General features: G+C 34.8%; 1 protein-coding gene across 2 annotated transcripts; it reads right to left on the bottom strand.

The window, feature by feature from the left end:
- Window positions 1-9,247: 9,247 nt before the first annotated feature.
- LOC110809962 (FAD/NAD(P)-binding oxidoreductase family protein) lies at window positions 9,248-15,355 on the bottom strand. 2 transcript variants are annotated; one of them, XM_088213832.1, is made up of 9 exons: window positions 15,031-15,354; window positions 14,444-14,667; window positions 13,265-13,375; window positions 12,720-12,773; window positions 12,195-12,482; window positions 11,458-11,649; window positions 11,188-11,346; window positions 10,451-10,687; window positions 9,248-9,749 (listed from the first exon to the last, which is right to left on the bottom strand). In XM_088213832.1, exons 1-9 carry the CDS (start codon window positions 15,197-15,199, stop codon window positions 9,435-9,437), a joined length of 1,749 nt encoding a protein of 582 aa, XP_088069958.1. In that variant the 5' UTR covers window positions 15,200-15,354; the 3' UTR covers window positions 9,248-9,434. The 2 variants fall into 2 exon arrangements, with proteins under 2 accessions (XP_088069958.1, XP_088069959.1); XM_088213833.1 differs by having other exon boundaries at window positions 9,562-9,749; window positions 10,426-10,687; window positions 15,031-15,355.
- Between the last annotated feature and the right edge of the window lie 1,444 nt (window positions 15,356-16,799).

Genomic DNA, 16,799 nt, shown 5'->3' with positions numbered 1-16,799 from the left:
CCAGAGCCCGATTCGTAGAAAGATTGCAAGTAGATGGTAGATACTTTCTATTTTCCATTACTTTTCACATTTCTCGTGTTTCTTTCAGATAATTTATTTAATAATATTTGTTTAGTACTTTTAAGTCATTATGTAAGGGATGTAAACCTTAACTTTTTATTTCACTTCTGCAATTAAATTATTATGTATTTCCTTTTAGATTTCGAGGGTCACTACAGATTTTCTTTTTTTTTTTTATATTTCATTTAGCCTACAACTATAAATAGGTATCAAGAATTGTAATCATCATTCAAGTAATCAAGTTCAAAGTAATAAAATACAAAATTATTTTAAGCTTTCAACAAGTGATGTGTTTTTCATCTTTCTAGTTGAGCGAGGAATTGGGTTAACTTATGAAGGTAATCTTGTTGTGTTTTCCAATTTTTTAAATTTCTTAATTATGTTAGTTCTTATCACATATTAATAGCATATTAAGCAGGAAGAGTTTATTTAGTGATCAGATTTTTTATGCTAATTGAAATTTGTGAGGTTTAGATTGCATTTGTTGATCATGGATTCCTCATCATCTGGGTTTTACAAAATATCGTTGTTGAATGATTTCTTTTTGGCCACTTGCACTCATTAGTGGACCATGGATCATAACTAACCATTACTTAATTGTCCTTCTGTGGAGCCTAAAATTTATTCATAACGATTATGCTATTGACAAAATTACAACCTGTCTATATAGTTTCAAAAGGCTAAATATTGAATACTATAATCGAAAGTTCCTAGAGATAAAATTAGGTATGCATTTTAATATAATCCGATGAATAGACAATATGACATTGTTGATCTTTAGATTAGGTGATTCATTTTTTATTTCTTGAATACCTCGTTATCAAGACCAACTTTTATTCAATTGAATTGTTGATCTTAATCTTGACTTTATTCATTATTAATATGTTAAATTAGTTGGAAAAAATCATCCACATAACTTTCATCACATCCCTCGCTCACCCATACAAACTTACAAATTCCTTCCATTTCACAAGCTGCTCCCTTCATTAGTTGAAGCATCATCTAAAATGAAACTCATCTATCAAACTAAATGACAACACTCTCTTGTAAAATTTGATTATCCCGAGCCTAAATTTCAGGACTGTGTGTTACAACTCTTTTCTCTTAAGAAAATTTAGTCTCTCAAATTTGTCACTTTCTCACTAGTCGAACAATTGAGGGTACTGAGTCATAAAATCTGATTCTAGCTCTCAAGTGGTCTTGTCCTTCGAGTAATTTTGTCATAGGACCTTGATGAAGAAAATTTCTCTATTACTAAGCACTCTGCTCTTCAAGTCTAGAATACCAACCGATATCTCCTCGAAAGATAGATCCTCCTAGAGTGAAAGTGTCTCATAAGACAAGACATGTGAGGAGTCCTAGTTGTATTTGTATAGCATAGACACATGCAACATATTATGGACTCTGGATAGTTCTGGAGGTAGTGCTAATCTTTAGGTAGATGTCCCAATCCTGTCCAAGATCTCAAACAGTCCGATGAATTAGGGATTCAACTTTTCCCTCTTTCCAAACCTGTTGATACCCTTAAAGGGGGTAACTTTAAGGAATACTCGATCGTCCTTCTCAAATTTCAAATCTCTCATTGGGGTGTCCGCATAACTTTTCTGCCTACTCTGGGCTGTCTGGATGTTCCTCCATCTCGACACAACTCATTTGGTAGGGGGTAACCGAAATGGGCTGGGTGTCAGGTTGAAGATCTATGGTAAATTCAATTTTTCTATCCACCAGTAGTCCTAGTAGTTCATCAAGAAATACATTCGAAAAATCTCTGACCACATGAATCTCTTGAACCTAAATTTCTTTCTTAGGCTTGCCTAACGTAAAAAAGAATAAATGAGTTAAACCATCTGATAAACAATATAGTTACCATGAGTGAACAATATCTAAAACTTTTATTAATTTGGGAAGGACTCTTTGTTAGGAAGGTTGAATATAAGCTTCTTATAAAAATAATCTATGGTAGCATAATACGCCGCTAACTAGTTCATTCCTAAAATTATATCAAAATCTCTCATGTCTAGTGCTATCATATCTATACTTAATTTTCTACCTGTTATTTTTACGATACAAGCTTTGTATATGACTTTTTCTAATAGTGTCTCATTCTCAAGTGTAGGCATAAACAACAAAAAATCAAGGCTTTCAGGTAACATATTTAAATTTTTTGTAAAAATATATGAAATAAAAGAATGTGAAACACCAGTATCAATTACAATATGTGTAAAATGATTACAAATAGTGTATGTACCCTGTATTATGTCCGAGTTAGCTTCAGCATCCTGCTAAATAAGGGTATAAACTCTGCCCTAGACTGGAGGCCTGGTCTAATTCTGATTCTACAAACACTCTCTCACGTAATGTTGGACACTTCTGCATATGTGGCATGTATTGTTGAGGCAATAGCAGAGTCGGTCTCCATGGTCCTTGCCAAATGCTGACAAGTCCTATTGCGTCCTGTTATCAGGGCCTAAGGAGGAGCTTGAGTCACGGGTTTGGGTCTCTTGTTCTGCTGATTCGGTATAGTAGGTATTGGCATGCAATGAGGAATTGGCAGCCTGGAATTGCTCATTGCTGGAGAAAAAATGCAGAAGTTCCTTCCTATTAGCTGTGTCTTGGCAAAAACTACTAAGTAGATGTTGAGTTCGAATGCATACAGTTGTTGTCTAATCTTAGATCGGAGGCCCCACTCAAACTTTCTCGCATTTCTGCCTTCGTCCATCGTACTCTCAGAAGAGTATCAGCCTAACTCCAGGAATTTCTGGGCATACTCAGACTGTCATATCACCCTATACCAAGTGTACAAACTCTATCTCCTTCAAATGCTGAAGGTGTTCTAGGAGGTACTCTGCATTGAAAGCTACCAGGAACTGTTCCTATGTGACTGGAATGGGTAGAGTGGTCTGCTTCAATTACCACCAACGCCTTACCTCACCCACGAGCATGTAAGTGATAAGTATGACATTTTGTTCAGGAACTACCCCAAAAGTTGCTAACATCTTCTCTGTTTCTACTAACCAGTACTCGAAGCTTAGTCTTTTGTATCTCTCAATGTAGTATGAGTCTATCATGGGTAGAGCTAGATCTTGTTAAAGAAGAACTGGGTTATGTTGGAGATCGGTTGGGTGACCTTGTGGCGGCACCTGGTTGTATGGTGGGGGTACCAGATTGTACTATAGTAGTGTCGGATGATACGGTAGAGGAGCTGGGTTGTACCAAGGTGGCACTGGATCCTCTCTTTATAGGGGTGGCTCATACTATGGCAGTAGTGGAGGATCAGACAGCTCCATACCTCTTCTCTGACCTGCTGGCATAAATGAGTCTCTCAAATATCTCGAAGAACCGATCGACATTCTCTCAAAGTGACCCATCCCAGGTTGCTTTGTTTAGTGGGAGCTTTCATCTCCTCATGTTCTTGTACCTGCATTTTACAATAAAGGGTTAAGAGTTACGTTTGTATTAAATGATTCTAACTTTTTGTACAATGAATGGTTCTGAGGAACGCGACTCTGATACCAACTATGAAAGTCCAAAATTTTATAAAAATAAAAATATTGAATTAGTGAAATATAATGGAAGAAACTGAGAGTTTAAGGTTTACATTCCTTACACAGTAAATTTGGATACCCAATAGGGCTACGGAAATGTTCCTTAAAGTAGATTAAAATAATAGAAATAAAAATGACTAAATTCCTATATGGTCAACCTCCATAGGGCAACTCTGATAGGACACGGGAAAACTTTGGTCGTTAACTTTTTTGCTGTTCAGGATCTGAATTTTAGTCTTCATAATATAAAATTGTTAAATAAGATGAATGAGCTACACTATCCTAGTAAGAATGTCAATATTTAACGACCGATATGAAAAATTAAAAGTTAGTAAAAATTACAAAACAACTAATAGAGCCATTTTCTTTTTTAAGTAAATTCATTTGATGTAAAAACATAAGTTTTATTCTAACTTTTTAAGTTTTCAAATTTGACTTGTGAAGGCAATAATTAATATAGCAATTTATTATACATTTTAAAGAACAATAATAGTCAAACTTTTCTTTCTTACCTGTTTACCGTTACCTTTGACGGTTCATAGGGGTTCTCCCTACACGTAGACCCAATATTCAATTTATTAGTTAATCAGTCGTTCTCATATCCCGTCCAATAATGGATGCCAAATGTATCACCGTCGCAATACCCTATCCGGTATGAAGGTGAACAATTACTTCCCAATCTCTTCCGGTATGGGACTTCTCAGTCTCGTTCGACTGAGGACGATAGGGTTCGCCCTATGTATCAGGTGCGTACACCCTTTTCCATGACACTCGATAAGCCTTTTTGCATATCTGCTCACATCATCAACCAGTTGCCAATTACACACAACCAACTCATTTTATAATTACAGAACAATAGAGTGACAATTAAACAGGCAATATAAATTGATACTTTAAGAATTAAGAAAAAAACATAATCAGAACATTCATTCCAAACTAATCAATAGATAGGGATAAAACAATTGTGTAAATCAATAAAAGGAAAGACAATGAAAACCATGAATTAAAGTGCATGCAGTAAGCAATCAATAACAGTCTAACAATATACGAACAGTATAGATAAAATAAGTAATTTTGCACTGACCAGTTACCGGCTCCACTGATGACTTGTACTTAATTAATTAAGAGTTTCTAATACTCATAAATTACACTATTATTATTTATTAAACTTTAATTAACCATAACAGGAGAAAAGGGTGAGAGATTTTTACTCTGGATCAATGTTCGAAACACTACCTTTTTCACTACACTTCTTAGTGGTTCTCGAATTTTTGGATTTTTTTCTGCAAAAATCGAAAATACGCGTCACATATCCCAAAATACTTAAAAAAAGGCCAAAATAAGGGTTTTAAAATTTTTTTGCCAATTTAGAGTTGTGCTGTCATGCTTCGGCGTTGGCTCCGCCGCCTATGATGGTGTCTCCTCTTGGTCTGGTCGGTTTCAACCGATTTTATGTGAAAACCTGCAAAGGACGAGGTTAGGTGGCATCTGTTAGTTGAAAAAAGAAAAAACCCAAAACATTACCGGTGGGGTGGTTTTTCGATGTGGCGGTTTTGTCGTTCCTCTTTCACGGTTAGGGATTTTCTTCGGTCGTCCTACACCAGAAAAGGGTTAGAAATTCAATAAATGAAAAATGAAAGGAAATGGGAAGCAGGATCAGGCTCACCAGAGCAATTTTGGGTAGCGGGTGTGGTGGCTCAGTCGAGCTCTGCTCTCAATTTTTGGCTTTTCCTTTGGTTTTTTGATGCCGATATGGGTGTGAGGATGCTTAGAATCAAACTGCGAAGCAAAATAGGAGGAAAAACGCACATCTCCGGTGTTGGCAGCAGCTCTGATGCGATGGCGACGGTGGTCGGCTTTCCTTCCGGTCGCCCTTCTTCTTCTCCAGCGGGGTCAGATGCAGCTAGTGTTAAGATTTTCTGGAAAACGAGGTTTAAATACCTCATCTGCGTCGATCTGGACCGTCCATGCAGGGACACGTGTCCTATTTCTAGCCGTCGAATCGCTCTTATTTGGAAAATTAATCTGGGCCGCACGATCGGATTAAATCTGGTCGTTCGATCACGTCTAAAGAGGAAACGGATCCGGGCCATCCATGCGTGCGGGAGGAGATCTAGGCCGTTGGATTTATTGGCACGCAGATTGCCCGCGTGATTTCCTTCATGGATGCTTGTTCGCATGTCTGCTACGTGGCGCGCGACGACCAGCCACATTGCTGACGTGGCAGTCCATGTGGCCCTCTTTTTGCTATTCTTACTTTTGCCTCAGTTTTTTCAGATTTATTTTCAAATAGGTCCTTTTTTATTTCTATTTTGACCGTATTTTTAAATACACCCAAAACATAATTTTTTTCAAAATTTCAAATAAAAATTAGAGATTAAATTGTTTTAAATTATTTACTATTAAAATTTGATTATCTCAAGCCTAATTTTTAGGCCCGGGTGTTACATCATAACTTCCTTTTAATATTGCAACCAATCATTTCCTTGGTTTTCTTGGCTTGAATGGTTGTTGGAATGGTTCAAGCCATATATGCCAAACAACTTGATAACCAATGTCCCCCCTCTATGTTTTATAAATTCATCTTTTCCTATGTCATTAACCTCATAGAGGGCATAAAAGATTATTAGCCTTCTCTATATCATCCTTTGTGGGGCACAAAAGAATAGGAGGTCCTCCATAGGCAACTAATCTGTGTCCATCGCCTCTTAAATCGGTATTGAGCCAAAAACCATTTTGTCTTTCCAAGATTGAGCAAGTGTCTTGATATTTACATGGCTCGAATATACGAGATGGGGTTCAGAATTAGGAAGAGATGTTGTCATTGAGTTCAGTCAAACCACTTTTTCGGTCCCTTTAGTTCAGAGATTAATTTTTTAGTTACTTTTTATTTCACTTCTTAATTTCTTTATTTTGTAAAAAAAAAAAACTAAAAATAATTAATATTTTTATTTCATGTTCGGATATATAATTACTTCCTCTATTATTCAAAAATATTAAAATAAGTCAACTTAACTATTTGTGGTTCATATTAGTCCATGAAATTCCCTAATATATAAAAAGAGTGAGAAAATGCTTCCATTGTTGTAGAATAAGAAGTTGTAGTATCTTAATACACGTGTATTTAATTTAATGGAATTATTAAAACGAGATTTACTTTTTTTAAGAATATAAATTGAAGCAATAATAAGAATATTTCTAATGGAACATATTTTAAAATCCTTCAAAAAAGAATTCACTCATAGACTAAAAGATACGTGAGACCATGAATGTTTGAAATCCATATTGTGCTACTAAGACATTGCTTTTGCTAATTTAAATTGAAGGGTCATATAAAATTCGATCTGTTTTTTGCATCATATCCAGACAAATGTAATATTCTAATTAGTACATGAAAGTGTCACTTGTTGCTGGTGACTAAGTGGCTGCGGGGAGCAACAACTAGTTCTAGTTGAATTCGGAAGCGCGCCTAGGCTGGGTGGTGGCTACAAGGAGCAATGATTGCTTCTAGGATCAAACTATAAAGGCCGACCGGTGGTGGAGATGGTCGGTCTTGTGGTAGAGGGAGCAACAACTAATTCTTCTAGAGCAGCTCTAATTTATTTTTTTTCTACATTGTAATCTTTTTCTTCTTTAATAATGTCATTAACTCGTTGTTCATATGGAAGCTGACCATGTAAATATATATATTTTTTCTTGCCGCATGGTGTCAGTATGGACATTTACATGGACAACACAACAAAAAAACAAAAAAAAAAAAAACAACTGAGATAAATTTAAGATATTTTGATATATTATGAAGTATGGAATTCAAAAACGAAAGAAAAATAAAATTAATTTAATTCATAGTTAGTTAATCACTATCTTATTTTGGAAGAAAAAAAAATTAAATTCAATTTGGGGATTGTATTTGGGGGATTATGATATTAATTTAATTTATAATTAGTCCATTATTATCTTAATCTGGAATAAATAAACAATAAGATATAATATTTTATGGAATTAAATTGAATTATTATGTTGAGAAGATGCTTTAACTGGGAATTCAAATTCTGTTTTACATATTTATTAACATAAGTAATTAATTTTAAAATATTCTAATTTTTGTGTTGTTCAAATGGACAGAGACATGGCAACCAACATGGACAGCACGTAGCACGCGGACAAGGAGTTAATATTGTTAAATGATTTTAATAATTAAAGGTTTACTTGAACAATTTCAGAAGTAAGAGAGTTAATTTGATTCAGAAATAATTAAGGAGACTTAAAACATTTTTATATAATAAAAAGTGCAATTACGTATTTAAGCCATCTTATATATATTCTTCTAACAATATTTCCTTAATTCTATATACTAGTGCAGTTCTAGAGGGAAAAGACAAAAGCTAAGGTTGATTGGGACAGTAGATATTAGGACCAGAATCATGTTGGTTTTCTCCACCTCCTGTTCTTGCATGCCTCCAATTGCAATAGAGAGAGACTCGTAAATCATATCATGAATGTCTAGTCCCTCAAAAAATCTAGTTAGCATAGCTCACTTAGCAGGCTATAATTGAAAAAGCATGAAAGTTACAGCCAAAACTAATGAAATTTACAAAATTTAATGATGAGTGGCGACTAAGCAAGATACACATCACAACTTTGGACCACCTAAGCCACTAAGATTATTGTTACTCCTAAATTCTCAAAATCGTTAAAGAGATCTAATCCCTCTGAGGATTAATTAAACTATCAAAAAGCTTTTGAACATTCTGAAACAGGCAATTCTCTCTATTGTTTTCAAGATTATATGGGTAAATTAAAGACATGTTCAGAATGCGCACGACACCCATTAGACTTCTCTTTCCACCAGGGGAGAGTACACTCTAAATCTCCCGTTTTTTCTTCTAATCTGGTTATTGATTACCGATAAACAACACCATAAATGACAAATATCTTATAGCTAGACTAGTACGACCAAAGAAAACTCAGAAAAGACAAAAATTATGAGAATGGAAATGATGACAGCCAAAAATGAAATGGGCATCATCGATTATAGGGCATACTGTGGCATGCATCTTACCTACTTTGACCATGATTTAATGTGCCCAACCCACAGTAAAAGATGGGTTTGAGCAGACATGATGAGAAGCAAAAGAAAAAGAGAAAAAACACGAGGCATCTTTTCAGGCACAAAGATTTGCATGCCATGGATTCATCAAATCAAATTGTTCAAACCTTGTTCAGTTAAAATCATGCTTCAAGAACTGTGTCGGATATAGAGTGCCAAGTTATAGAAAAATAAAGAGACCTCAAGAGTACATTGGAATGAGCACATTATTATCAACTCAATCATTGTCTCCTCAACATGCTTTTGAAAACGTTGAATGCATTGTCAAATTAGTGCATTTCCAGTATAATTCCTTAAAAGAAAAAGTACATTTAGGTAGCCAGCCTTTGCCTCCACAATCGTGGCTTGACCAATTGGAAGACCATGCTTGACCAATACAACAAGGCACAAAGAAAACAGAAGGAAAATTTTCATATTCCTTCAAATAAGAATACGTCTCGTAGATACTAAGTGTGATATAGTAAAAAAAAACAAAAATGAAGTTATCTTAAAAATATGAAATAGAAAATAATGCATCTAAGAATCTCCAGTTGTACTGATGTTAAATGCATTGGCAGTTGAAAAAATATTTTAATATTTTCCAATTTCTCTTCCCAATGTTCCAACGGAGAGAATATTTCAGCTCAAGGCTGAATAAATTTTTAGAATATTAACAAAAAAATACAACAGCTTGGTATAGTCATTTTATGCAAAACATTAAAATGAACTCACCGATTCATTCAAATTCCTATGGCATCAAGAAGCTCAGAGTGTTTCTCAACAGAAACCAGTGAATTAGCAACAATTGCACCACTTGCGGCAACTGCAGGAACTCCAATGCCAGGAAAAGTAGAATCTCCACAACAATAAAGCTGTGGGATAGGAGTTGAATGTCCGGGAAATGAATCTTTCCCAGCTTGTATAGCTGGCCCATAAGTTCCTCTATTCCTCCGAAGGAATCTTTGATGTGTCAATGGGGTTCCAACTAATTTCACCTCACATTTCTCCCGACTAAAGCCTGAACCAAGCACACGCTCTACAGCTCTCCACATTACCTAGATCATGAAGGAAGAAGAGTGTTACTTAATTTCAAAGAGAGTTTGATTAAACTTTTAAAAAAATAATCATGTAAGCAGGTAAATTATCAGAAGAGGCAGGAACCAAAGTCAACAACATATCCAAAGTAAAAAAGCAATAATAGTGTGAACCAAAAGGAGCAAACAAATAGGACTCACTGGTTAGATTGCTCATCTCCACCTACTGATGAGTTTTAATGTTAACTTTATAGAGGAAAATAAAACAAATAGCTTTGTTATAGCATCATACAGCTCACATTATTTTATTGATCTTTAAAAGTCATCGTAATTATCTTATGGAATTATTGAAGGACTGAATTCTCTACCAATGTTATAAAGCAGAAGTAGAAACAAAATGATAGCTAAGAGAGAGGAAATCAAGAAACCAAGGTTGTATCTTATAATATTCTAAACAACATCTTTCAAGAAAAAACTAAGACAACCCTCGCCCAACCTATTCATATTAGGCCAGATGTTGGAAGAGAGAGAGAGAGGCATCACTAATTATATTTCTGTCAATAGATTTAGAGACTAGCTGTGCTTACACATCCTTTTCCATGTCCGCAGATGATGTGTAATATTGATCATAATATTTGGCCAACCATGAGTAAGTTTAAGGGCATTTTAAAAAAAAAAAATCAAGTTAAGGTTTTACCATCAAAAGCAGCATATCCAAATACCTCTGATCGTTCAGCTTTAAGCTTTTTGTAATCAGAACTGCCACGGTCAAGTCCTTCCCACAATCCAAATGGCTCAGTTCCTGGTGTGTAAGCATGTAAGACATGTTTCCCAGGGGGTGCCAGGTCAGGACTAAGTACGCTTGGTACAGAAATTAAAACGACATTCTGGTCAGCGTCTACTCCTCTATTCCAATCATTCACAACTATATGATGAATGCCCAAGTCCTCACGTATGCCCTGGTCAGCAACATATTTAAAAAAGACAGCACGTAAGATGTAGGAAGCAATCAAGAGTAAGAGATCACGGAAACCAAATGTTTCTAAATGTCATTAAAATATTGCTTAACAGTTGTATATTCTATTCTTGCTTGCATTAGTTTCAATGAGAATCTTTGTGATCCTTGTAAAATCATGTAAAACAGAAAGTATTCTTTTCCTCTCCATGCCATTGAAGTGGAGAGATTTATTCTGTTGCTTATAATAGCTTGAGCATGTAAAACAAACATGGTGTGGTTGAGTGTCAACATGTAAAAGATAAGTTTATCTGACAAAAAGAGGCCCAGACATGATTTTTGCTGTAACAACCTCGTGTGTTTGAAAGTTCAATTTTATACTTCTTTGGTAACAAGTATCTAACAAAAGACTCCAAACACCCAAGCAACACCACAAAGAGGAGAAAAGGGAAGAGGATGAAGAAGAATCTCCTTGAAATATTTCAGTTAAGCAAATTTACTCACCTCAGCATCAAAGCCAATATGGAGATGCATGAATGAATCACATTGAGGTGTCATGTTAATCCGGTCAATATATGATTTTGGAAGAATTTCTTTAGGTAACAGCCTTAAGGTGTCCCACATGGATGCATTACTGACAACAGCCTTTTTAGCACGTATAAGCTGCAGTACAGATAAATGTTTCCTTCAGTTCATAGTATAGGAGGAAAAGGAAAATGCACGCTAGTTTTACACCAATTTCATTTTCTTAACTGTTATTAAAAATCAACTTACTTGACCGCTTCGTAGCTTGACACCAACGGCTTTGCCATTTTCAATAACAATACTTTCCACGTGACTACTTAAAGACAAACGTCCACCAAACTTCTGCAGTCCTCGAACAAGAGCATCAACAACAGCACCACTCCCATGAATAGGGTACTCAAGACAGCAACCTGGTTTGTACCATTCTGCAAACATGTACACCTGAAAATTTTGGGGAAGAAAAAGCAAGAGGAGAATAAATTGAGAGAGGTGTTCTATCATACAAATTCCACACTGATACAAATGACCCTAGAAGAAATAAAGGATTGTTGATAATTACACCCTGATTCTCTTAACATTTTCCTATTCATACACCCAAAGAGGAAAAATTTAACTTCAAGATGAAACTTCTAAGTCTATGTTTGGCCCAACTTAACTTTGTTTATGGAATTCATTGGAAATATAAGGTTAATTCAACTAGGAGTGTTTGAGAGTTCTCTTACAAGATGGTGAAAACCTCCTAGAGAATTTCAGGTGAAATTGAAACAATAAAATTCCAAATACTACTAATTTTGGCAGATTTTCAAATATGTTGTTTTAATTTTATTTAGAATTTTGTAAGAAGTCAACTTTCTTGATTTTGTAAAGACCCACTTGGTTGAACTTAGTATAAAATTTCAAAATGAATTCCATAATAAATATTATTCCAATAAAACAGCGATCAGAATTCCAAGGGAATACTATATAATTTCATAACATATAGTTACCATCTCTGCTGAGAGTATACCATTAGATTTCACCCCAGCAAGCAGGAAAGATAGAAGGTCCACCCAGTTCCTTATGAAAGGGTCCTTGAGCTCCAATGAGTCCATTATTTCTGAGAAAGGTCGGAGAAGTTTTGTTGCACCAAAAGCCCCTTGAGGTCCCATCTGGAGAAAAGATTTCAACAGAGAAGGGGCATATCTAGCTGCAGCAGTGGAGAGAACGCCGAAATCACCTCGGATGGACAAAGGAGGCAAAGCCATTGCAGCTGTAGACAATGGAAGAATTGCATCCTGCAAAATAATAGTGATTTCCAAAGATTAGGAAGTAGCAATACAAATTTTTAAAAGAGGGAACTCTTGATGGGTTGAAAAATCACAAAACCTAAAGAAACTTGATTAAGATTTGATATCCTATAACAATTTCACAGGTGGTTCTTTAAAAAAGTAATTATGCAAATCTTAGTTAAATTGAAATGAAAATAATTTCGTGCCTCGGATACAGATATGAAGTAAAGTAATGGTGCTCACAAGAAGTTTTTTCCACTCTTGCACTGCATTCTGACTTGCATACTTCTCAAGGTCCTGAAGAAAACAAAATATTTATGCGACAAATATTATTCACAAAAAGAAAATCATTAACAAGAAAGTAACAAGAACAGGATAAAGCACGTGGGATGTTTGGGTGGTTATGGACAGATATGCCAACTTGAAATAGTATAGCAGGTTTTCCTACTCTATTTTATGTACGAGCAAGAATGCACTGCCTACCATAAGGTTTGATAGAAAGTTAAAAACAGAGATCAGGTATCAAGTTTCACTTAAATTTTTTGACTAATTTTTCCTTTTTCAGGGGCTGCATTGAGGATAGGGTTCTTTGCTCAAGCAACTTTATGAAAAGGCTGAGTATGTTGCCAACAGCTCTTTCTTACAAGAGCATACAAGTAAATGAATACCTAGAATATGCTCCATTCAATTAAGGATTACAAACCATCATGGAAGCACAATTATGACATTCCTAAATATAGCAAAATATAAAAAAATGGCCGAAAATTATCATGGCTCGAGGAGTTTACCTTGAAGAACTCTGTGGGGCCAATACGTGACAAGAATTCACCCTCAGGTATGTAGACCATCCAAGAGTCATAATTGGCACAAGGAAGTGGCTCACCCAGTGCATCCAGAACCTGCAATCAATGTCAGATAGTTGAACAACATCCATGTTGACATATATGTGATACTGAGAATTCGATTCCATTTATTTCCATCCACATAAGATACATTTGTGAAGAATGATGATTCTATCTACTTGAGGAAATGCTAGATTCATCACTAGACAAAACACCTAACAGATCTTTTCTTCTTAGACTGTGATAATTAATGTGGAGACATTTGAATTTGAGGCCTTGTCCTTTGAAGAAAAACATGACCAATAAGTAGGCTATATTGCAGTTACACCAAAATGCAAATCATGACAGACATGATTAGGGGTTTAGGAGTGCCAAAATGGAAGCATAAGCATCAATCAATATAAGAAGCACAAATAGAAAAAGTGGGGGAAAAGGTATATAAAATTGTGATTTGCACTTGTCACCCACTCCCAGCCTTACCCCCAAAACAGGGGAGAAAATTCAGGAAGACTTACCTCAATCTCCTATAACAAAAAATAAATACATAAATAAAAGTAAAAATAAAAATGAAAATAAAAGTAAAGATAAAAGACCAACCTCATTCCAATTTTCTCGTATGGTAACAATCACACACACTATAGAAAAAAGGTACCATTTATTTCATCTGAAAACCATGGGAGACATCCTGAACTTGGTTAAAATAGAAGCTCACAGGTATTCAGAAAATGTCTTGAGCTAACCTTTTTTTTTTTCCTTGAAAATAGCCAAGAAATGTTGAAAATATGAGTCAGACTCTCAGATCAGAATGTTAATAGATAATGCGAAAGATTCCCAACAATGATTAACAGATATGGAAGAAGGCATCCTCATTTTTTCTTGCCCATTCCACAATATAAAACTGAAAATATTTGGTTACATTTATCATTAGTTATACATACTACCATCTCTATCCCATGGCTATTGATCATCAGCTACCTGATATCACCGCATCTAGAGAAAGAGCAAAAAAACTAAAAAGAACATCAGAATCTCTTATTTAACTAACTCTACTGGCAAGCTTAATGTCACAATTTAAAACATTGTTCCAAGACGGGACAAAAAGAAGTGGCTGGAAATGCAAATTACTTGTGCAAGAGGGTTGGCCTGAGGACCTCTTGATTGAAAACCAGAAAACAAAGAAGGCCCTGAATCAAACTTGTAACCTTTGATTTCAAAAGAGTGAGCAGCACCACCTGGTAAATCATGACTTTCCAATAGGAGAACATCTTGATTGTATCTGGCTAAAAGCCCCGCACAACAAAGTCCACCAATACCACTCCCAATGACTACAACATCCGCCTCAGGCTTCTCTGATAATCATTATCACACAACTTTTGCATTAAAAATAACCGTCTTACAAGAAAGCGTATGCTATAAAATGACTATATTAAGCTATCCTCAATGAAAATAAAATGGACACCTAAAGTTTGAGCCATAAAATGATACACACATATTATTCGCCACATGGAACAACGAACAATAAAGCCATCACCAAGCAAAACTAATGGAAAATGACTCCATAGTGCTAACTGTAAAGCATGACGCTTAAATCTCACTAACAAGGATAAATGTTTATTGAGTTTCCAATCCCTAAATTCAACTACTTCTTTAGGAGAGACAGAGAAAGAGAGAGACAGACAGAGAGAGAGAGAGAGAGAGAGAGAGTGAGTTACCTGGAAAGCCATTAGTGTGTTTGAGAAGGAGAGAAGCATTGGAAGAAGAGGAGGGCTCCTGAGCCGTGGAATTTCGGACGGAGACAGTTGTCCTGACATTTGAAAATTGGACAACGGGAGAAAGAGGACGGGAGAAAGAAATGGAATTAGGAAAAACACAGAACGCCATGAAATGAACAAGAGAGAACTGAAAGAGAGTGAGTTGAAATGAAGATCAGATAAGCCTTTGTACTTGGGAAGAAGAGATTAACTGGTTCTCTCTCCTTCCGCCCTTCCTGCAGCATTGTAGATGAGAGAGTGGCCACGTTACTCAAAAATCAAGATTCAGTTTTTTATCCTTCAGGGGTCAGAGCAGCTTTTTTTTTTTTTTTTTTTCTCGTGGTTATTATTGATTCGAAATTCTTAAAAAAAAAAATTTAAATAGATTCAAAATTCTTAAAATCTACTTTAAGATTTTAAAATACATATTATATAATTGAATACATTCATTAAAAATTATATTGATATTATAAAAAATAACATGAGAGTTTAAATCAATAGGAACAAGTTACATTTTAGTTCATTGCTAACTACAATCAATAAATCATACCCAATTGTATTTGTATTATATATGATTGCAATTTGTCTATACACTTCAAATTATTTTCCTACAAATTTGAATTATATAAGATTTTGATATTTAAGAAATATTATACTGGTTAGAAAAAAAAATAAAAAATATATATAATCATTAATTAGTTATACTTTAAATTTGTTTAGATTTTTTACTATAAATATTAGTATAGAGAATTGTAACCAGAACAAAAAATGCGTACACTGAATTTTCTTTCTCTCAAGTTTTTGGGTGCGTGTGTGATAAGTTCCTTCTCTCTCTCTATGAGTATAAAACTTTATGTGTATTAGTAGTATTAGAGCAATTTCGAGTCCATGGAAATTTTTGGCAATACCATGACACAAGAATAAAGGAATTAGGGTAGTGGAATAGGAGAAAAGAACAAACTAAGAGTTAAAAATCTTAAAACAAGAGGTGAAAGATAAAATTCAAGAATTAGGATAAGTAAAATATTTGTTGGCTATGTTAGTAAGATAGTGGATTGCTGAGTTCAGATCCTGTTACAAAACTAGCATCTTAGGAGTAAAAACTTAAATTGGGTCGAATGAATGAAATGAGAAAAAAACAAAGTGAAATTATATTTAAACTCGACTTTTCACAATTCAGTGGCAAAAATCTAATCGAATAGTTGTATAAGATGAAGCATAATTTTAGGTTGGACAAAACTAATCAAGAATTGAATGTAAAGAGAACAATGATAAGAAAATTAGGAGGGGGCTCGCTAGAGTGGGAAGAATAGGTGGAGAGTTTGGAGATTATCTTTAAAGAAGCTTATCAAGATTTATTGGTAAAACTAATCACTTTAAGATAGGAGGAAATGTTGTAGAAATACTTCTAGTGATTCAGTATATTAGTGAGTAGAGTATCTCTCACTAATAAGTACCAAATTAGATTATTTGTTATTGGATTAAAAGTAGAATTTTAAAATACTGGAAAAATTCCATTATCCACGACAACTCTTTAACAAGCATATTGCGTAGCTTGATTACAAGAAGAAGTCCTTTTAACTATGCACCAAAATCTAAACCCTCATCTACCCACCTCCAAACTTACAAAGAAATGCCCAAATGTGTACCACCAACTCACTTCAAATATTATTTCTATAATTAGAACAAACAATCCACTAAAAAATTAAATCTTGACACAATCATAAAAC

The sequence above is a fragment of the Carica papaya genome, chromosome 2, assembly GCF_054855325.1.
Source record: "Carica papaya isolate Zhongbai chromosome 2, ASM5485532v1, whole genome shotgun sequence".
Taxonomy (NCBI): domain Eukaryota; kingdom Viridiplantae; phylum Streptophyta; class Magnoliopsida; order Brassicales; family Caricaceae; genus Carica; species Carica papaya.
This window is presented reverse-complemented; position numbering and strand designations above follow the sequence as displayed.

Coding starts and splice junctions, on each gene's coding strand:
- LOC110809962 (XM_088213832.1), bottom strand. CDS start 15,199: ATGGCGTTCTGTGTTTTTCCTAATTCCATTTCTTTCTCCCGTCCTCTT. Junction 12,774..13,264: donor GCCCCACAGAGTTCTTCAAG/GTAAACTCCTCG, acceptor TGTTTTCTTCAG/GACCTTGAGAAGTATGCAAG. Junction 11,650..12,194: donor GTATACTCTCAGCAGAGATG/GTAACTATATGT, acceptor CAAAATTTTCAG/GTGTACATGTTTGCAGAATG.